Raw genomic sequence first — 23,390 nt, forward strand, 5'->3', positions numbered from 1 at the left:
TTAAAGTAGTATTTGGATATTTATTTTTTTTTTTTTTTTAACTTAATAATTTAGACAAAAAAAAAAAAAAAAAAAAAAAAATATATATATGTCATACATATATATATATTTATGTGATATATTTTATATGAGACATGAATACAAGTACAAATAGGAGAACAAAAACAATTGAAAAATATAGATATGAACATATATACATAATATATATATATATTATATCAATGTAGGACATATGAAACAATTTAGAAAAAAAAAAAAAAAAAAAAAAAAAAAAAAAAAAAAAAAAAAAGTCCATTTATATTATATATATATATTAAAAAAACTCTTATAACATATTTTCAAATGATGATACCTTATAATAATTATTATTCCCATTTATATGTTCCTGTTGATTATGTACTACATTATTTATTTCTTGACCAGAATTATTAGAACAGTTTCTTGTATGACTATTATATATTTTTTGTGGAGTTTCAATTTGTGTATTATAATTTGGAATCTGGTATTGCCCATTGTTATGTTGAATATTATAATTATTATTTCCCAAATAATTTTGTGTGTCTTTATAATTTTTTGTTTTTTGGTTTATAAGACTATTGCAGTTATCTAAAGTGTTTTCATAACTAAGATAATCAACATGTTTATGTGGATCAACATGTTTATGTGGATCAACATGTTTATGTGGATCAACATGTTTATGTGGATCAACATGTATATGTGGATCATTATATTTTTCATTATATTGTTGAAACATATTTTCATCGTTCTTATATTTGTTTTGGTTATATAATGTTATATCTTTTTCGTCATATGCATCATCATTTTTATTTTTATTTTTATTTTTATTATTATTATTATTATCATAATTATTGTTATATTTTTTTAATTGGTTATCATCCACAATTTGATCTTCTTCATAATCATTATTATATAATCTGTCATTAATATCTCTTTCTTCATTCTCTGATCTATCAGCAAATACACCTTTTAGATATGTTTGATAATTACAATTTTGGCTAGTTCCTGACTTGTTCAGGTGTTTTTCGTTTAGATTTTGTGGATGAGCATAATTATAGTTGAGAATATGTTTGATACGATTAGATTGAATCCATGGAAAATTAGTTCTTCTAACTCCTTTGATATGTTCTGTAATAACATTTTCATGAGGTTTTAATATTAGTAATGAATCTTTATGAATATGTATATTTTTTTTTTTTGAGATTTTATTTTTTTTTTCGCATATAGCTAGTGGTGTTAATGTTCTATCTAGATTATCTCTTGCTTGTTTAGGTAAATTGAGTCTTTCTTTTTCGAATGGTCCATCAGGATTTGCAAAAGGAGGATTTCTATTTTGAACGATTGGTAGTTTATCACTTCTTTCTGCATCATCTGCAACAGTTAAAAAAATATTATTTTCTAGGTTTGATTTATTGTGTACATAATTTTTTCCTGTGATTTTTTTCCATGTATGATAAGTTTTTTCTAGATCATAATCATCAATATTTATATTAACAGTAGCACTTCCACTTTTTCTTCCAACACAAATACTCATTTTTCCTTGTAAATCAGGAACAAGTTTTGTTTCAAAATATTTTTGTTGATTATCATATGTAGAATACGAGATTAAAGGTCTTTTTGAAGGTATTAATTCTAATGAATTATGATTTATATGATTTAAAACATTTTTCATCTGTGAACTATCACTTTTGTTGTTTGATGTTTTCTTTCTGGAGTTTATATTTAATTCTGTGATTCGATTACAAACAACACCAGCATTCTTATTTCCATCCATATACAATCCACAATTTTCTGCAACTAATTTTTTACCGAATCTTATTTCTTTCATGTCATGTTGAAACATGTCATTTTTGGAGTCCTCCTTGTGTTGCAGCATTTATATAAAAATAAAAAATAAAATAAAATAAAATAAAATAAGACAACTGTTTAAAAAATATGGGAACATACAAAAAAAAAAAAATAATAAATAAATAAATAAAGAGATATTTTAAAATGAGTTTTATTTTATTCGATAAACAAAAATAAATTCTTATTTTTTAATATATACATATATATATATATATATATATTTCCTCACAAGATATTCATAATTTACATGTGGAGCTCATGCGATAAGTTTTGAAACAATTATATGATTTTTTGGGCTTATATATAATATTACATATATAATATTATATATATAACAAAAAAAACAAAAAATAAAAAACAACAACATATATATATATATATATATATATATATTTATTTATTTATTTATTTATTTGTATGTTTATTTTTATTTTTTTCTTATATATATATATATATATATATATATATATTTATATATATATCTTTTGTGCACGCAATTACCAGTGTAACACATAATTTTTATGAAAAAAAAAAAAAAAAAAGAAAAAGGATTTAAAATAGAGATCTAACAATTTTAAATTTAAAATAAAACAGAAATAGAAACTTTTATAATTATAACAGTATTCTTAAAAGAATGAAGAACGTTCCTATTATATGTGCATATATATACACATATATATATATATATATATATATATATTTATATTTATTTTATCTTTGTGTCTTTCTTACAATAATTTATATTGATATATATATATATATATATATTCTATAGAATGTTATAAATAAAGAAAGAAACTTGTTTTATATACACATTATGCATCCTTTATTATATTTCTTAAAAAAAGTTATAATATGAGTCTTTATTTCTATTTCTACATTTTACATGGCACACACATATAAATTTAACCACAAAAAAAAGAAAAGAAAAAAAAAAAAAAAAAAATTATATATATGTATATATATATATATATTTATATATAATTTCATTGTATATGGAAATTAAAAATATATAAATATATTATATTTATTACCCTTCTTGTCATATTTTGAAACATAAAATTATTATGTATTATAGATACATACATACATACCATATATTTAAATATGTATGAAAAATATGAGATTATTTATGTTTTTAAAGAAATATATTTTATAAATAATTTAACAAATAGGTTTAATTGTATAGTTGTATGTTTTGTAGGTTTATTTTATTTTATTTTATTTTATTTTTTTTCTTTCAAAATTAAATATAGTCATTCAAGTGAACATAAAAAAAGTATATCATTTTAAAAATATAAATAAATAACAAGTAGCCTTTACGTGTTACGTTTTTTTCTAACCTATATATAAAATATAATATATATAATATATATATATATATATATATAATATATATAATATGTATGTGCTAACGTTGAACTGTTATTTATGTTTTATTTTTTCTTTCTTGAGTCTAGAAGAAAAATGTATAAAAGAATAAATAAATTTATTGTATTCCTTTTGAATTATCAAAAAATTGTGTTTATAAAAAAATAAAAAAGTAAATAAAAGATAATGCCTAGTATGGATTAGTCTCTCTTTAATTATATGAGAATGTGCAATATATTTTTTTTTATTTTATTTTTTGAATCTTGTAATATTTTTCATTTATTTTTTTGTTTAAATATAAAAAATAAATAAATAAAATAAATAAATAAATAAATATATACATATATATATATTTATTTTTTTATATTTATGTTTTCTTATACTTTATAAAAAATCATTCCAGATGAAATTCAGCAAGAAATTACATGAGCGTGCTCATCCAAAGTATAGAGAGCATTACATTGCTTATAAGGATTTAAAAAAATTTATTAAATTAATAACAGGTAGGATATAAAAAAAAAAAAAAAAAAAAAAAAAAAAAAAAAATATATATATATATATAATATATATGTGACAATATAGAGAATGAGGAAATTTCATTGTTAATATATATATATATATATATATATATATATATATATATATACATATACATATATACATATATATATATACATATATATATTTTTATATTTATGTTTAACCTGTTTGATATTGTAGGGAAGGACACGTCGACATTTACTATCAAAGAAGTGACAAGCAACCTTGGAAATAATCGAGCTTTAAATTGCAGAGAATATAGAACCCCTGAATCCAGATTTGAAGATATCTTAAATATAGAATTAGAAAAAATAAATAATTTTACTTTATATATTATAAAAGCATGGTATAAAGATATTGAATTGTATTATAATAAATTAAAAGAGAATCTTATAGATGATATAAAAGATGTTGAAAATAAATTACATGCATTAGGAAATATATTAATATTTCTAGAAGATTATAAACATATTAATTTTATTGGGTTTCATAAAATAACAAAAAAATTTGATAAACATAATGATAATGTATTAAACTCATCATTTTATATAAGTGTAGTTATAAAAAGTTTCTTTATGAGTTTTGATATAAATGTATTGATATATATTTTGTCTGTCTGTTATAAATATTTAAGGTTACTTAAAGGTGGAATTAAGAGGGGCACACAAAAAAAAGAAATAGAAAAAATAGAAAAGATAGAAAAAATTGAAGATGAAAAAAGAGAGAATAATAAAATTAATTACAACAATCACAACAATGATCACAATATAAAACAAAGTGATGACCATATGAATGATGATCATATGAATGATGATCATATGAATGATGATCATATGAATGAAGACCATATGAATGATGATCATATAAATGATAACCATATAAGTGATAACCATATAAATGATAACCATATAAATGATAACCATATAAGTGGTGATAATATTTCATATAATTTAATTACAAATGCATGCCATGAAAAAAAAAATGGTATAGGAATAAAACATGTTAAATATATTGTGAAGGCACAAAAATTAATATTAATAAAAGTAGAAATAGCTAGACGTTTTATATTTAAATATTATAATATAGAAGAAGATGAATGTATAGGAAATATAAAAAAATTCTTAGATATTATATCTAAAAACAAAATTCATAATTATTTATTAACAATATATTTTGATGATAAACATTTTAGTACCTATCATAAAAATGTAAATACAAACCTTTCTAATATAGATGATGAATATATTAGAATTAGATCCTATAATTATATAAGTAATAATAAAATACATAATGAACATACATCATTACAATATTTTAATTTATATGAACCTAGTCATCATCATAAAGAAAAATATTTATTATTCAAAGATATTGCAACCTCAAATTTTTTAAATATAAAAAAAGTAGATGACCTTGAAATACTGCTCAAAGAAGAAACATATAATCATATATATAATAATAAAGACCATTTAAATAAAACATATGAAAAGGAAAATATATCCTCAACAGAAACATTTCAAAATAACAAGATAGATATAAATAAACAGTATTTTTTGAATAACACACAATTCTTTTTAAATTTTATGGAACACATGAAAAATAAAAAATTGACAAGTTGTATGAGAAGCAAAGTAAATAGATTATATTTTAGTGATGATAAAACGTGGGGGTATATTGATGAGAATATATCTTACTGGGCTCACAACGATAAAAAAAATATGCATACGTTTGAAGATGAAGATGAAGATGTAGATGTAGATGAAGATGTAGATGTATATGAAGATGAAGATGTAGATGAAGATGTAGATGAAAGTGTAGATGAATATCAAAATGTAGATCAAAATGTAGATGTAGATCAAAATGTAGATATAAATCAAAATGTAGATGTAAATCAAAATGTAGATGTAGATGAAAGTGTAGATGTAGATGAAAGTGTAGATTCTCATGAACAATATTATAACCATTTGTATGATAAAGCAAGTAGTAAAAATCCCCATTTAAAAAAAATTCTTAATAAAGACAAGAATTTTAAATTTCTTAAAAAAGGAAGGAATAAAAAATATGCATATTTTAATTATGCTGTTATAGATATCAGTATAAAAGAGGAACAAAAAAATAATGATTTCCTTACAAAATTAAATAATCGTGGACTATTAAAAGAAATATGGGGATATTCATCTTTTCTTCAAGGTATATCCTTATTATATTCAAATCGTTTATCCACCTATCCTCACTGGAAAATATATACAAGTACTGATCATATGAAACTGAATAAAAGTACGAAAAAATTTAAAGGAGGAAAAAACAAAAAAGAAACAAAAAATAAAAATGATAATATAAATGGTAATATAAATGGTAATATGAATGATAATATAAATGGTAATATAAATGATAGTATAAATGATAGTATAAATGATAATATGAATGATAATAAAAATGATAATATAATATATAATTTTTTTAACCATTTAAAGCATGATCAAAGTAATAGCGATGTTGTACTTACAAGTCCATATATTTCAAATCAATCAAATAAAAAAAAAAAAAAAAAAAAAAATTATAATACAAAAGATGATTTTAAAAAAAGTATTACTTATACAGGTGCTTCTGCTAGAATAGCACATGAAAGTGAATTAATATTTAGAAATGAAATTGAAAAAAAAAATAAAAAAAAAAATAAAAATTTAAACATTAATTCTAATTTTAATTTAATTCATCCATTATCTAATGAAATATATAGTACCAATAATAATAATAATAATAATAATAATTTTAGTATTAAAAAAATCAATAAATATTCTAACAATTTGAAAGATTTATCTATAAAAAATACATCCCTTATTTATGATAATAATTTATATGAACCTCTTCTTCAACAAACAAATAATACATATGAAAATACATTACAATCATTAATACGTAAAATTATATCTCCTATTAAAAATTTATTTTGCTCAACACCTAATACACAACATAATTCAAAACCCAAAAATTCTGTTGTGCGTGTCGAACCAAAAACATTTTTTGCTAATGAACGAACATTATTACAATGGCTTAATACTAGTGTATTATTATCTACAATATCTATAACCCTTCTCAATTTTTCTAATTCATATGGATTTTTTTCTGGAGTTATTATGGCACCTGTCTCTATATTTTTTATCTTATATTCTTTTTATATTTATCTAAAAAGATCAGATGCGTTGGTAAATAAAGAACCAATTAATTATACTGATAAGCTAGGTCCCTTAATTTTGGTTCTCACCTTAACATTTTCTTTATCAACAGTTGTTGTATTAAATATTTATGGCAGATGGAAAACAGAAATATGGTCTTAAAAGAATCCACCTTTTTTCATGACGAGCATATTATATAGTAATTGTGGATAATCCCCCAAAAGTTTAAAAAAGGAAAATTAATAAGAAAAATAGGAATAAATAAAAAAATATACATATATATATATATTATTGTGTTGTTGTTAATATTGAACAAGAATTTTTTTTTTTTTTTTTTTTTTTTTTTTTTTTTTTTTTTTTTTTTTTTTTTTAATGTATAATAGCTATATTTTATTTTACCTTTTAATTATTGTGGTATATAATATAATATTAAATTGTAACATTCTTATTTTAAGAAAAAATAGAAAATTTATTAATTTTATTTTTAAATAATACATTTTGTAAATGTTCTCAAACATACTATATATATATATATATATATATATATATATATATATTTATTTAATAATTATATCATAATTTTTTTTTTTTTTTTTTTTTTTTTTTTTTTTAATATAAATTTAGAGATTTTAAGAAAATACATACATACATATATACATAAATATATACATATAACAAAGAAATATTAAATAACAACAAATTGTTCAAATGGTGATTCATTCATTGTCTAGTCTTGATCTTTTTATCACTTTCAATTGTAGGACATAACCAATAATTATCTGGAGCTATATTATCACGTCTGTGAATATGTGTGAAAGTAGCTTGAGCTTTGCATTTGTTGTTATCTAAACAAGATCCATCCCTAGGTACTATACCCTAATATATGAGAAAATAGAAAAAAAGACATACATAAATATATATATATATATATATTTATATATAGTTTTATTTATTTTATTTATTTTATTTTTGTTACCATTTTAGTGTGGACAAATGAATCCCTTCTGTTTATCCTTTCATCCTTCTTTTTATAAGTTCCATAAGCATCAAATTCAGAAAAATTCTGAACAATAATATTGGAACACCCTGGTTTTCTCTCTACCATAATTTCTGTCCTTCCAGTAGATGAATCTGTTACAGCATATTTTGTAGAAAAATATTTATTAATTTCACTATCATCTACATGTCTCGCTAAACATCTTTTTGGGGTTAATACATAACCTTTGTCAGAAAGAAAATATTTTGAATTATTTATGTTGTGTTCATTCATATTATTTTGTAAAATATCCTTTAAATTGTCATTACGATAATTCATATTATGTTTTACCCTTCTATTCCTTATATTTATATCATTCTTTATTTCAGATTCTAAACCAGCAAATTTTATATTCCTTTGAGAATTTTTATAGTCATGAGCTACACAAATGTCATCACTCTTATTTTCTTTTTGTCTATCAGAATAATTATGTAATATTTCATAAATATTATTACCACAAGAAAATGTTGAACCGTTATAAATAGACTTCTTTCTGATATCCAAATTCCTTAAACAATCCAAACGTTCTGAGCTCAACCCAGCATATTTAGAAAGTTCCATTTATTTTAAAATACAAAAAAATGAATTGTTTTTTTTTTTTAAATTATTTCGCACAACAAATTTAAAATTTTAAAAAATAAAAAATATGTAATACACAATGGATATTCAAGTTGTAAGCAATACGAACAGAAAAATTAAATGATATAAAAATATAAAAATATAAAATAAAATAATTGGATGGGGAATATAAAAAGAAAAAAAATAAATTAAAGGTATACTGTCATTTTATTTGTGGATATTTTAAAATAAAAAAAAAAAAAATACATGTGTAGAAATATTTACAACATATATAAAAATATATATGTGTATTTAATATAAACTTATATTAAAAAACATAACATTTTTCTTATAACACAAATTTTATATATTATTCTGAAAGAAAAAAAAAAAAAAAAAAAAAAAAAAAAAAAAAGCTAGACTGTCATCAATAGCCTGACTTGTTAAGAATTTATATATATATATATATATATATATATATATATATATATAGCTATATAAATATTTCACTTTTATATATTATATAAAAAAAAAAAAGTTCATTCAATATATAGCATACGAACCTTATGTTGTTTTTATTTTATTTATATTCCCCTTGCATGTAGGTGCAATTTTTTTTTTTTTTTTTACTTAATATATATCTATATAATATTAGGTCCATATAAATTTCAAAATATTTCTGAACATGTGCATAAATTTATGCACACATAAAAAAAAAAAAAAAAAATGTAAATCAAATACAAATGAAATGAAAAATGAAATAATCTCTTAATAATATATTATATATAAATAAAAACGGATATTATGTGAAATAAGAAATAGAAATATTGCTTTCTACAAATAAAAGTGTATATTAAATATTATGTTTATAAGATTAAGTAAAATATAATTGTCTATAAAAAAATATTATATAAATATTCTATTATATATATATTTCTTTTTTTATTCAGTTTTCATCGTGTATAATAAATAAAATGTAAACTATAATAAATATGATAATATAACCATATATTACCTTTTAATAAAAAAAAAAAAAAAAAAAAAAAAAAAAATATATATAAAAATATACATACATATATATATATATATATATATATTATTAAACAAACCATTTTTTATTCAATATATAAATATTCAAAAAAAAAAATTAATGTGAAGAAATATATAAATAATATATATATATTTCCTTATAAATTGAAAAAAAATAATATAATAATAATAATTAAAAAAATATGAATATAATTCACATATATATATTAAAATTCATTACAATGTTTCACAAATAAAATTATTATTAGTATGACAACACATATCTGCAGCAATATTCATAGCTTTATAAGCTATATCTTTAGCACTTAAATTTTCGACATCATATAATGCTCTTGCAGCTGCCATAGCATATGGACCTCCTGATCCTGTTCCTAAAACATTTCCTGATGGTTCTAAAACATCACCATTACCGGTTACTTCTAACAAAATATCCTTATCAGCTACTATTAAAACAGCCTCTAAATGTCTTAAATATCTATCAGTTCTCCAAAGTTTGGCTAATTCAACACAACTTCTTAAAAGTTGATCTATAAATTATAAGAAGAAAAGGAAAAATAAAATGATACGTACAAAAAAATACATCCAAATATATACATATATATATAACATCGTGTGTGTATTTATTTTTATATAAATTTATTTACTTGGATATTCATCAATCTTTGTCTCAAATTTATCTAGCAAGGTAAAACAATCAGCTGTAGCTCCTGCGAAACCCATTAATATATTGTCCTTTAAACGTCTTATCTTTTTTGCATTTCCTTTAACTATCTATATTATGATTAAGAGGAAAAAAAAAAATACATACATATATATATTATTAAGATGTGCAAACGATATATATATATATATATATATATATATACATATAATTTTGTAGTAACAAAAATAATTGCTCAAACCATCGTTCCTTGAGAAACCATTCCATCACCAATTAAACACTAAAAAATGTAAAAATAAATAAAATAATTATTTCTATATATTTTAATAAAAAAATTTTTATCATTTTATATTTTTCCTGAATATATTTATAATACGTTTTTCCTTTCTATTTTATTTATTTATTTATTTATTTATTTTTTTTTTTTCTTAATACATACCACTTCATTATTTTTCCTAACACATAATATGGTAGTTCCATGACGAGGAATTATCAACTTGCTGTTATCAGAAAAATAATTTCTCTATAAAATAAGAAGATAAAATCATACAAATATATATATATATATATATATATATATATATATATGTATATCATTTGTTTCAATAAAAATTATGATGACAATATAAATGTGATAAACATATATTTATAATATATTACTGAAATTGTTTTGGTTATTGATTTTTGTGATCTAATTATATTTGCAAAGTTTCTGATAAACATTTTCTTTCTTCTTTTGTATATTATTAAAAAAAATTAAAAGAAATATTAAAGAAAACAAAAAAATAAATATATAAATATATATATATATATATTTAAGCTTGAATGTTTATTTTTTATGTAAAAAGTTATATTCAATTATATTTAAAACATATTTATATATAACAATGAACGCAAAACATATTATGTGTTATTATTTTATAGAATATATAAAGAATTTATATAAATACATTTTTACAGTATATATATAAAAAGATAAATTATATGAAATTAGAAGCAATTATTGACATATTGAAAAAGAGAAAAAATTCACATTACACAAAAAAAAAAAAAAAATAATAAATAAATAATATAATATATATATAATATTATATGTATTATTATTATGAAAAATGGCACATATGTATTTTATATCATAAGCATATATAGAAAATATTTAAAAAAAGAACGCTCATTTATTATTTTATTTTATTTTTAATTTATTTTTTTTTTTTATATTTTTTTATTTTTATGCCTTTTTCATCATTTGTTAACAAAATACAGCTTTTTTAAATAAGTAATACCAAAGAGAATATTATAATAAATAAATAATATATAAGTTTAATAAAAAAAAAATAATAAATTAAATAAATAGGAAATATACATAAATATTTATTAACAATTTGCAAAAAATATATATGAAAACGTTCATAAATTTTTTCAAATGTATACATATTTTCATTTAACAAATTATTTTTATTATTACCACTATCCTTTTTGTTGTAATAATTTTGTATTGCACATATATACACATTAATATTATAAATAGGTTAAAGATAAAAGGTTTTACATATCTTGTGATGCAAATATATTTGCCATATTAATTAATAAATTTTCATCATGATTTAAAATATTTTTATAATTTGATTGAACGGTTTGCTCGTTCACTTCATCAATAATATGTATATTTGTATTATCTTCATATTCAAGAAGTAGATTTGGACACTCGATTAAATAAGAAACATTTTTGAATGTAGGAATATAAAAGTTAATAATATTTTCACCATATTTCAAAGTTTTAATTGCATAACAATTATATATATCCCATATTTTTATTCCATCTGTTGCCAAAGATATCAATATTTGTTTTTTATCATCAACATAACATTTTAATACTTGACTTTTATGACCTATAAATGTTGTAAAATTTTTTAAATTCAAAAAGATTTCATTTGTAACAACATTTTGTGATTTAATCATTTTATTTGTTTCTAAATGGAGATAATTCATATTAGGGTGATGACTATCATTAAATTCTTCATCACTTGAATTATTATCATCACTTGAATTATTATCATCACTTGTATTATTATCATCACTTGTTTGATTATAATCACTGTTGTGATTATTTATGTCACCATCATTTTTATTAACATTATAATTATTATTTTCAATTTGTTCTGCTTTTAATTTTCTTATTTCAACATAATCACCATATTCTTTTAATTTTATATCATCACTATTGTTATTAGAATGTTCACAATTATTTTTATTATTTTTCTTCTTATTCTTATTAAATTCCATAAAAGGGATACGAATAATTTTATTTTTTTTGCACACATATAAATGTGTATTGAATGGATAATTTGAACAAATATATGAACAATACTCTGTTTGTGTTTTTAATATATGTATAGCTTCTTTAGATTTTAAACCCCATACATATATAGTTCCATCATTTGTTAAAGATATTAAAGTATATAAGGTATCATATATATTTGGAGTTATACTTATAATTTGTTTTATATTTGAATTTATATTATGTTGATAATATAACATTGGCTGTATTTTTTTTTTCCTGAACAAGTCATGTAAATTATATGCATGCACTATATTGTCATCACTATATGTATATAAAACATTTACTATCTGATCAATTAAAATATCTTTAATTGGTCCAAAATGAGCTTGAAAAGTATTTATTAAAAATCCTGATATAGCAGACCATATATATACATTCCCAATTTTATCACCTCCAAAAATGATTCTTTCATTTGTTGTTATTTTAATAACATTCAAATGAGCACGTACATATTTAGTATATATAGCTGTACTTTTGTTATATATATATTGACATATCATTTTTTTATTTGCATTTAATATAAGGAAATTTCCATTACTAAGCATACATATTTTCTTTTCATCATCTTTTATTGATTTTTCAAATTTATTTTCACATCGTTCATTATCTAAATTTACTAACAGTACATCATGGTTATCATAGACTAACATTATTTTATTCTGCTCCATTATGAAAAATTATTTACACTATAAGATAAAAGTAACATTTAAAATAAAATATTATTATAAATAAATATAAATATAAATATATATATATATATATATATATATATATATATTTTTTTTTTTTTCTTATTGATTAATCATATTTATTTAATATAGATCTTATTATAATGTTGTATTTTATTTTTTAAATGCTTTTAAAAGATTCTTCTATTTCAAGAAAAAAAAAAATATATATACATATATATATATATTTATTTATTTATATTATATAATTTTTTCTTTTTTTTTTAAACACAATTTTGAGTTAATAAAAAAAAAAGATATGTTGTTGCCTTTTTTTTAATTATAATTTAAATTAACAAAAAAAAAAAAAAAAAAAAAAAAATTTCTATATATACCGTATGAGCATATAAAAAATTCCATTCGACATAATATTTTCTCTTTTAAAATATTACCTTTTGTTTATTTTAATATTTTTATATAATTTTTATACAAAGAAAATATATTCTAAAACAGGAAATTTTTTTTTTCTTTTCTTAAAAATAAAATATTTATTATAAATATAATATATATATATATATATATATATATAATTATATATACATATATACTTATTATTGTATATAGAGTGAATCTGATATATATATATATATTATATATATCCATACGTATGTAAAATTATATAATTTTTTATTTTTTTGTATAATATCACAAAAAATAAATTTAAGAAGAAAATTTTAATCTACATTAACATTTTAATATACACATAAAAGTATAATATTTTTATTTATTTATTTTTTTTTTAATTGATGTTTTATAATTTTCAAATATCCAACATTATAAAACTTCACGTTGAAGGTGTACTATATAATAATATATACTATTGTTATAATATGTGAATTATAAAAAAGAACCTTTATTTATCTTTTGTTTTTTTAATTTTTTAATAACACAATATTTTATTTTATATATAAATAATTTATGTTCTATACAAAAATGAATAAAAATGATAATCTTCATATTATAATTAAAATAGAATAAATATATTTTATGATTTATGTAGTTTTTTTTTTTTTTCATTTCTTTTTTCTTTTCTTTTCTTTTCTTTTTTTTTCTTTTTTTTTCTTTTTTTTTTTTTTTTTTGGAGGGGGGATTTAATTAAAAAAAAAGAATGAATAGTACTAGATTACGTCACATTGAAAATGCATTAAATAATTTTAATTTCATGTCCCCTTTGGACATTTATATGCGTTTATATTTTAAAAGTAATAATATAAAGAATAAAGATAAACCGTATATTTCAGAACATGTCTATAATATTATAAAAAACAAAACACTCTTATCATATTTATCTTCACCCAGTTCATTGTATACAAATGTAATTAAGACGTATTTTTCTTCTGACAAGTAACTAAAAAATAATATATATATATAAAAGAAAAATGAAATAAAATTAATTAGTAGGACCATATTAGGAATTAAATATAAAAATATATATATATATATATATATATATATATATATATATAAGAATAATTATGCATAAGAAATTCATTATAAATTGTCCTTCCCCATTTTAATTTTCTATTTTTGGAAAAATATATAAATATATATAAAATATATAATATATATATATATATATATATATATTTTATTTATTTTATTTTTTTTTTTTTTGTCCTTTAGGTGGAAATATGAAATGAACAACGAAAAAATACCTGCACATGTCAGGTACTCTTTTCCAAAAGAATTATACAACCAGCTATTAGATTGCTATGGTGAGAAGAAAAGCATCACATTAATGTCTATTTTAAATGAAAAGGCTCCTGTTTTTTTACGTGTTAATAACAATAAAATATCGAGAAACGAATTATATAAGACTTTAATCAGTAAAGGAATATCAGTGGAAAAATGTGTTAATTCACCATATGGATTATTATTAACAAAAAATCAAATATTAAAAAATATTCATGAATATAAAAAAGGTTATTTCGAAATTCAAGATGAAGCTAGCCAAATTGTGAGTTCAAAAATACCTGTACATCCAGGTGATAAGGTGCTTGATTATTGTGCAGGGTCAGGTGGAAAAACATTAGCATTTTCAATGTTAATGGAAAATACAGGAAAAATATATTTACATGATATACGTGATCAAATGTTATCTCAAGCAAAAATAAGATTACGAAGAGCAGGAATACAAAATTATATTTTATTAAATTCAAATCATATATTATTAAAAAAATTATTTGGTTATATGGATGTCGTAATTGTTGATGCTCCATGTACAGGTACTGGTGCTTTACGAAGAAACCCAGAAATGAAATATAAATTTACAAATAATAAATTATATGATTATGTAAAAACACAAAGAGAAATTTTTGAAAATGCTTTGTTGTATCTTAAGAAAAATGGAAAAATTGTTTATATCACATGTAGTATATTGGATGCTGAGAATGTACATCAAGCAAAATATTTTTGTCAGAAACATAATTTATATTTATCTGAGGCACCTTTTCATTCTTTACCTCAATCAAAGGCGATGGATGGTTTTTTTTTAGCAACATTTGAAAGAAAAGAATGAAAGAAAAAAAAAAGAGAACAGAACAGAAGAGAAGTGAAGATATGAGAAGATATGAGAAGATATGAGAAGACGGTTGAAACAATTTGTTATTCTATATAATACGAAGATATATAATAAATACATATATATATATATATAAAATATATATATATATTATATTTTATATAAATCCAAAAGAGTCATATGTATATATTTATATTCATATATTTGTAAATTTTTATTTTTTTTTCGTATTTATATGTATATGCATATTATTCATTTTGACAAAAAAAATAATAATATAATAAATGAAAATATATACATAAAAATACAAATTAGTTTTTTTATTTCTTTTATTATTATTACTGAATACATATTTTAAATATTATAAATTTTTTTTTAAATATATATTTTTTTTTATTTTAAAATAATTTAAAATATATATACTATATTTAAAAAACTAATATTTTTTATAAAATATATTTTCATTTGTTGACAAACATTTTTTATTCTGATATAACATTAAAATATAAATAAAAAAATAACGTTATTATATTATATATATAAAACATATATATATAATATATTATTTTATATATATTACAAATATGATTATAAAAAAAAAATATATTTATTTTTTTTTGGTAAGCCCATATATTATTTAATATAAAAATATATATATATATATATTTGCATTTATGTATGTTATAATTAAAAAAAATATTTTTATAATTTTTACTTTATATGTACATATTATAAACATAGTATTTTATGCATATAATATATAATATATTTTTTTTTATTTTTTTATTTTTTTATTTTTTTATTTTTTTTTTATCTAATAATTTTTTTTTTTTATTATTAAAAATTTTTTCCCATAAATTTAAAAAATAATTTAATATATATATTTTTTGAATATTAAAAAATATTAAATATTTTTTTTATATATTATATTACGATTTATGTATTTCTATTTATATTAAAAAAAAAAAAATATATATATATATATATATAATATATATATTATATATTTTAATACAATATTTAAATAAAATACATAGAATATATATATATGTAGTAGCAATAAAAATTAATATTTTAACGTTTAATTTGAATATTTTTTCGGTGATAAAAAATATTAATATATATATGTATGTATGTATTTATTTATTTGGATATTTTTTTTTTTTTTTTTAAAGGGTCAAAAAAACGAAACCTTTCAAAATATATAACTACATATGTTTTATGTTAGCATATTTGAAAGTGTGCATTTTATGTAACAATATCAAATATTTATAATATATATATATATTTTTTATTTTATTTTATTTTTTTTTTTTTTTTTTTGTTTGTTTAAATTATCTTATGAAATCATGAACGAAATAATAGTGTTTGATACTTATCATGGAAGATCAATTAATGATTGCGAATTAGATTATTACAGTAAGAAGTTAGCAACATGTTCAAGTGATAATACTGTAAAAATATTTGACTTAAGTCTTTCTAAGGAACCTGTATGTGTAGCTGAATTAAAAGACCACAGTTCAGCTGTATGGAAAGTATGTTGGTCTCATCCAAAATATGGAAGTTTATTGGCTAGTTGTTCATTTGATAAGAATGTGATAATATATAAAGAAGTGAATATAAATAAATATGAGATGATATATATAAATAATGAGCATATGAGTAGTGTAAATTATATTGAATGGTCTCCACATGAATATGGTTTACATTTGGGTTGTGCAAGCTCTGATGGCACCATAAGTATTTTATCTTATTATATGAATAAAGGTAGTAATGAAGGATATTGGAATAAATATAGTATGAAAGCACATCTGAATGGTGTAGCATCTTTAAGCTGGGAGAAGCCATATAATAATATGTTATTAATGAATAAAAATATGAATGATAATAATATGAATAATAATAATAGTAACAATAATAATAGTAACAATAATAATAGTAACAATAATAATAATGATATAATGAATTCTTTTAAATTAGTATCTGGTGGATTTGACAATCAAGTTATAATATGGATGTTTGATAATAATACAAAAGAGTTTCAAAAAATATTTCAAATGAATGATAAACCACATAAATCTAGTATAAAAGATGTAGCATGGAAACCAAATTTGAATAATTCACCAAATATTATTGCATCATGTTCTGAAGAAAAAATTGTAATATTATGGATAGAAGATGTAACAAATAATGTATGGAGAAATGGGCAAGTAATTAAAGTGAATCATAATATTCATAAATTAAGTTGGTCACCTAATGGAACCATATTAGCTATCGCTTGTTCAGATGATAATGCATATTTATATAAAGAAAATCTTGAAGGAATCTGGGTAGAAGTATGTAACTTAAGTGAAGAAAATAATATACAAGAAGATAACTCTATGAATATCACAAATAATGAGCAAGATAATCATAATGATAATTTGCTTAACAATGATAACAATAATAATATGAATTATATAGCAAATGCCAATGTATCTACTAATTCATATATGAATGATAATACAAATACATCTAATTCGTTAATGAATCAAAATAATAATTTATCTCATCAAGGACCATATCAAAATAAAGATACATTTAATAGATCTTCACAAGGAAATTTTGCAGCTTACCACAATTCAACACAACAACAACAACAACATTTAAATGTAAATTCTATTAGTAGTAATATGAATAATGTAGTAAATGGTTTTGCAAATAATAATAATACAAACCAAATGAACGGACCATCTGGTCAAATGAACGGACCACCTGGTCAAATGAATGGACCACCTAGCCAAATGAATGTACCATCTGGTCAAATGAACGGACCACCTGGTCAAATGAATGGACCACCTAGCCAAATGAATGGACCACCTAGCCAAATGAATGGACCACCTAGCCAAATGAACGGACCACCTAGCCAAATGAATGTACCACCAAGCCAAATGAATGTACCACCTAGCCAAATGAATGGGCCATCTAGCCAAATGACCGTACCGCCAACTCCACCTGCCTATTTAACAATGCAAAATAATAAGAAAAATAATACATCCAACCTTACGCCTACTATGAAGAATATACCACCACCCACAGCTCCTCCCTTAGTAGTTAATAATTCAACTGGAGCACCAGGTCCATATTCTGCATCAAACTTTTCAGCACAACCTCATGGTGTTGCAGCTCCTTTTGGAGTTCCACCAGCACAACAACAAGTAGGAGGAAGTGTTACAAATATGAGTGTATCAAATGTAAGTAATAACAAATCTACTTTTGCAGGTCCTCCACCACCATTATCTTCAACAAGTACAACTCCTATTATTCCATCAGTTAGTTCAACGAATTTTCCAAAGGCTTCTACATCATCAGTACAACAACAGGTTCAGGGTCCATTTTCAAATGTGAATATGTCAAGACCTAGTTATGTAATGAACCCACAAATACCACCAAGTTTTTCACAGACAAACAGTAACAATAATAATATAAATAATAGTGGGATGATGCCTCCACGACCATCACAATATTCGAATAATTTAAATTTTAATTCTTTGTCATCATCGGTACCACCTCCTGCATTTTCTTCATCTCCCCAAGGAATGCAGAATAAAAATAGCATAGCAAATAATATTAATAATAATAATAGTAGTAGTAATAATAATTCTTTTTCAAATTTTAACGCACATATGAATCAGGCAAATATGCCTCCACCCAATCCTTCTGTTATGCATCCAAATAAACCTGTGGGCACAACTTATGCTTCGATGGGTGGTGGTGGATACAACCCCCCCCATGCACCACCTATGATGAACGATTCAAATATGAAGCCGTCAAATCAGCAATATGGATACTCAAATTATAATATGCCACCACGACAAAATACGCATATGAACAATTGAAGGGTGATAAAAAAAAAAAAAAAAAAAAAAAAAAAAAAAAAAAAAAAAAAAAAAATTATAATATATAAATATATGATATATATATTATATTATATATTTTTATAATGAATGTAGGAATATTAATTATATATTTAAAAAAAAAAATTCTTTATATATATATATATATATTTATGTACTGTATATTATTTTATAATTTTATAAAAAACAAAATATAATTCTTGAAATAATTACTTTTATTTGTTTATAATTCATCCATATGAAAATTATATATATATATATATAACATTTTGATAAATTATTGTGTTTTGAAAAGTTGTATTTTTTTTTTTTTTTTTTCAATAGTTTTATATATATTATATATATTATATATATATTTATTTTATAACATGTGGAACAAATAAACAAATGAACAAATGAAAATATTTGATTAACAAAATGTTTTTATAAAAACTTTAAAAATATTTATCTTTCAATACAAAAAAATAATAAATAATAAATATATATATAAATATATATATATATTTTTTTTATTTTGGTATTAAAATTATTTTTTTTTTTTTTTGTACCTTTTGAAAAAGGAAGATACAAAAATATTATATTATATATATATATATATATATATATAGAGGTATTATATAATAATATATATATACTATATACTTTTATTTGATATTAATTCAATATATAAAAGAAAAGCCAAATAATATATATATATATATATATATATATAATTATATATATATATATAAATATTTGTAATTTTTTTTTATAATTTTATATATATATGATATTTTAAGTTCCTACTTTTTCTTATACCCCCTATATATTAATATTTTTGTAGGGGAAAAAATTTTTTTTAAAATATGTTTTAGAAAATAATTTTCGTGAACACAAAAAAAAATAAATATCTTTAAATGATGTTTTTTAAATATGTATTAAAAAGAAAAGAAAAAAAAAAAAATTGGGGGATAATAAAAAGAAATAAAAATTAAAGTGAAGTTTTATATGTTTATGTTTTATATTTTATTTATTTAATGAGGGAATTATAAAAAAAGAAAAAAAAAAAATCTCAATTGTGTCATAATTAAAAAAAATTAGCATTTTTTTTTTTTACTCATATTTATATTACCACATAAAAAAAAATATATATATATATTTATATATATATTAGAAAATATATTTATAATTTTTTTTTTTTTTTTTTTTTTTATTTTCTTAGAAATAATATTCATCTCTTCATCAAATAAGAAAAAAGAAAAAAAAAAAAAAAAATATATACATTATATATATATATATATATTTTTTTTTTATAGTTTAACAAAAAATTGAAGATTATTATATAATAATCTATAAATATATAAACATATATCTATATATATTTATATATATATGACATTTATTTAATATTTATGATTTTTTTATTATCTTGAAATTTAGAATATATATATATGTTATATTTTTTTTTGGGAATATTTTTCTTTGAAATGTAACATCAAAAAGTATGTTTCTTCATTTAATATTCGTTTAAAAAAAATATTAATATATATATGTTACATATATTTATATATAATATACCTATGCATTGTATATTTTTATGTTTTATAATTTTTTTTATATAGAAAAGAAAAAACATTTGAGAAAATAATTTGTTTAACATAGAATAAAGATGTCCCAAGAAAACTGTGATATGAATATAAATGAGGAAACAAATGAATATAACGATGAAAATATAAAAGAATATTATAATGAATTCAAGGTAAATACAAAGGAAGTAAAATGTGAGGGTGCATAAAGGACCTTCCAAAAAAAAAAAAAAAAAAAAAAAAAAAAAAAAATATAAAAGTATAAGCACATATAAATATATAAATATGTATTATATATATATGGAGATATATTGATATATATATATATATTTCCATTTTATTTTTAGAAAAGGGAACATGTTTATCTAGCGTGCATATCTTCACTTGAAAAAGAAATGTGTCGAATACACTTGTATCTGAATGAATGGAGAAGCATGCATACTTATGAAGATGAAGAAAAGAAATCGAATACAGGAATTAATAGTGTAAACATAAATTCTTTGAGGAATATATTAATTGATCCATGTATAAATTTAGAGATAAAAGAATTAAGAAATAAAATTTATGAAATAACTAAAATATGTAATATAGCTGAAGAAAAACTTCAAGGATGTAATTTTGATGCTCAATCAATAGCTGGACAAAGATTAATAAATAAGTGTAAAAAATTACAAGAAGAAAATTATGAATTAGGAAAAACTATAGAAGAAAATAATTTACAATCTTTAAGTATACAAATTACCAAATTAAAACAACATATAGTTTTTTATAAAAACGAATTAAGAGTTTTAAAAGAATTAAATGCAGATATTGATGAAGATAATGAACTATTAAGTCAACAACTTTCTGAAATTACTAAAAAATATACTCTCTTAAGTGAAGAAAAAATGGAATTACAAAAAAATAATGAAGAATTAAATAATTATATAAAAAATCTCAAGCTAAAATATAACGAATCAAATATTGATATACAAAAAGAATATCATAAAAATAGCTATAGTAATATAAACATTAATAAGAAAAAAAGAAATCATAATAGCTTTTCTTATCAAAATGATAATCAAGAAAATAATATTAATTATGATAATGTTATTATTAAAGGTGTAGATAATATAAATAATGAATATAATTATAAATATTATGATTATGATAATAATTCAAAACATGAATATAGTAGTAAATATGGCACACATTCCAAATATAATAAACATCATACTAATAAATATGATAAATATGATAAATATAATAATATCCATGATCATCATAATAATATATTTGACCAATATAATAATGGGTATGATTATAATAATAAATATGAACAACAAAGATATGACGATTATAGACATAACACAGATGAAAGATATAACAATGAACACGATTCAAAAACAGAACCACAGTCAAACATTAATTATGATAAAGATAACAACAGTTGTAAAAAAAGACATTCAATCGATAGTAGCAGAGATAGGAAATATAGAAAGGTAGACAAACAAAATTATAAAGACAAAAAGTATGAAAAGTATAAGTCGAAGGATAAAGATAAAGATAAAGATAAGCATAGAAAAGAAAAAGTAAGAGATAAGGATAGAGATAAGGATAGAGATAGGGATAGAGATAAGGATAGAGATAGGGATAGAGATAGGGATAGAGATAAAGATAGACACAAAAAAGATAAAAATAAATATAAAACAAAATCAAAAATGAAAAGTAAAAGAGGAGGAAATTATGATGACGAAGAAGATTATGATAGTAGTACTTATTCTGATAGAAAAAAAAAAGTTAAAAATTATGATGATGAAGAATATGAAGATTTATCAAGAGGTGGAAATAAATATGATAATACGATTACATCTAAAAATGATGACATGGAAGAAGCAACAAGTGAACATGATAGGTATGTATATATGCATTAATTAGAAAAAATAAAATAAAATATATATATATATATATATATTTATATTTATTACCGCTTTGTTATATAATTTTTTTATTTTAAAACCATTTTACATTTCTATTACCAACTTACCATATTGTATTGATTCTATTCGTGTTTTTTTTTTTTTTTTTTTTTTTTTATTTTA

General features: G+C 19.8%; 8 protein-coding genes across 8 annotated transcripts; 4 read left to right on the top strand and 4 right to left on the bottom strand.

Moving 5' to 3' along the window:
- Positions 1–325: 325 nt before the first annotated feature.
- On the bottom strand, positions 326–1,894 carry PADL01_1230700 (thioredoxin-like associated protein 1, putative; the record flags this gene model as incomplete). The annotated part of the gene is made up of 1 exon (XM_028683272.1): positions 326–1,894. The coding sequence occupies one exon, from the start codon at positions 1,892–1,894 to the stop codon at positions 326–328; it is 1,569 nt and encodes a 522-aa protein (XP_028539466.1).
- Positions 1,895–3,640: 1,746 nt separating this feature from the next.
- PADL01_1230800 (vacuolar transporter chaperone,putative) lies at positions 3,641–7,115 on the top strand (the record flags this gene model as incomplete). The annotated part of the gene is made up of 2 exons (XM_028683273.1): positions 3,641–3,740; positions 3,958–7,115. The coding sequence occupies 2 exons, from the start codon at positions 3,641–3,643 to the stop codon at positions 7,113–7,115; spliced, it is 3,258 nt and encodes a 1,085-aa protein (XP_028539467.1).
- A 558-nt stretch (positions 7,116–7,673) lies between these two features.
- PADL01_1230900 (subpellicular microtubule protein 2, putative) lies at positions 7,674–8,550 on the bottom strand (the record flags this gene model as incomplete). Its single annotated transcript, XM_028683274.1, has 2 exons — positions 7,674–7,829; positions 7,930–8,550. The coding sequence occupies 2 exons, from the start codon at positions 8,548–8,550 to the stop codon at positions 7,674–7,676; spliced, it is 777 nt and encodes a 258-aa protein (XP_028539468.1).
- Positions 8,551–9,813: 1,263 nt separating this feature from the next.
- PADL01_1231000 (ATP-dependent protease subunit ClpQ) lies at positions 9,814–10,981 on the bottom strand (the record flags this gene model as incomplete). The annotated part of the gene is made up of 5 exons (XM_028683275.1): positions 9,814–10,124; positions 10,242–10,368; positions 10,500–10,538; positions 10,698–10,781; positions 10,919–10,981. 5 exons carry the CDS (start codon positions 10,979–10,981, stop codon positions 9,814–9,816), a joined length of 624 nt encoding a protein of 207 aa, XP_028539469.1.
- Positions 10,982–11,803: 822 nt separating this feature from the next.
- On the bottom strand, positions 11,804–13,267 carry PADL01_1231100 (WD-repeat protein, putative; the record flags this gene model as incomplete). The annotated part of the gene is made up of 1 exon (XM_028683276.1): positions 11,804–13,267. The coding sequence occupies one exon, from the start codon at positions 13,265–13,267 to the stop codon at positions 11,804–11,806; it is 1,464 nt and encodes a 487-aa protein (XP_028539470.1).
- A 1,168-nt stretch (positions 13,268–14,435) lies between these two features.
- Positions 14,436–15,845, top strand: PADL01_1231200 (sun-family protein, putative; the record flags this gene model as incomplete). The annotated part of the gene is made up of 2 exons (XM_028683277.1): positions 14,436–14,671; positions 14,951–15,845. The coding sequence occupies 2 exons, from the start codon at positions 14,436–14,438 to the stop codon at positions 15,843–15,845; spliced, it is 1,131 nt and encodes a 376-aa protein (XP_028539471.1).
- Positions 15,846–17,197: 1,352 nt separating this feature from the next.
- On the top strand, positions 17,198–19,726 carry PADL01_1231300 (protein transport protein SEC13; the record flags this gene model as incomplete). Its single annotated transcript, XM_028683278.1, has 1 exon — positions 17,198–19,726. One exon carries the CDS (start codon positions 17,198–17,200, stop codon positions 19,724–19,726), a length of 2,529 nt encoding a protein of 842 aa, XP_028539472.1.
- A 1,666-nt stretch (positions 19,727–21,392) lies between these two features.
- On the top strand, positions 21,393–23,222 carry PADL01_1231400 (conserved Plasmodium protein, unknown function; the record flags this gene model as incomplete). The annotated part of the gene is made up of 2 exons (XM_028683279.1): positions 21,393–21,482; positions 21,657–23,222. The coding sequence occupies 2 exons, from the start codon at positions 21,393–21,395 to the stop codon at positions 23,220–23,222; spliced, it is 1,656 nt and encodes a 551-aa protein (XP_028539473.1).
- Positions 23,223–23,390: the final 168 nt, after the last annotated feature.

The sequence above is a fragment of the Plasmodium sp. gorilla clade G2 genome (genome assembly GCF_900097015.1).
Source record: "Plasmodium sp. gorilla clade G2 genome assembly, chromosome: 12".
Lineage (NCBI taxonomy): Eukaryota > Apicomplexa > Aconoidasida > Haemosporida > Plasmodiidae > Plasmodium > Plasmodium adleri (nom. inval.).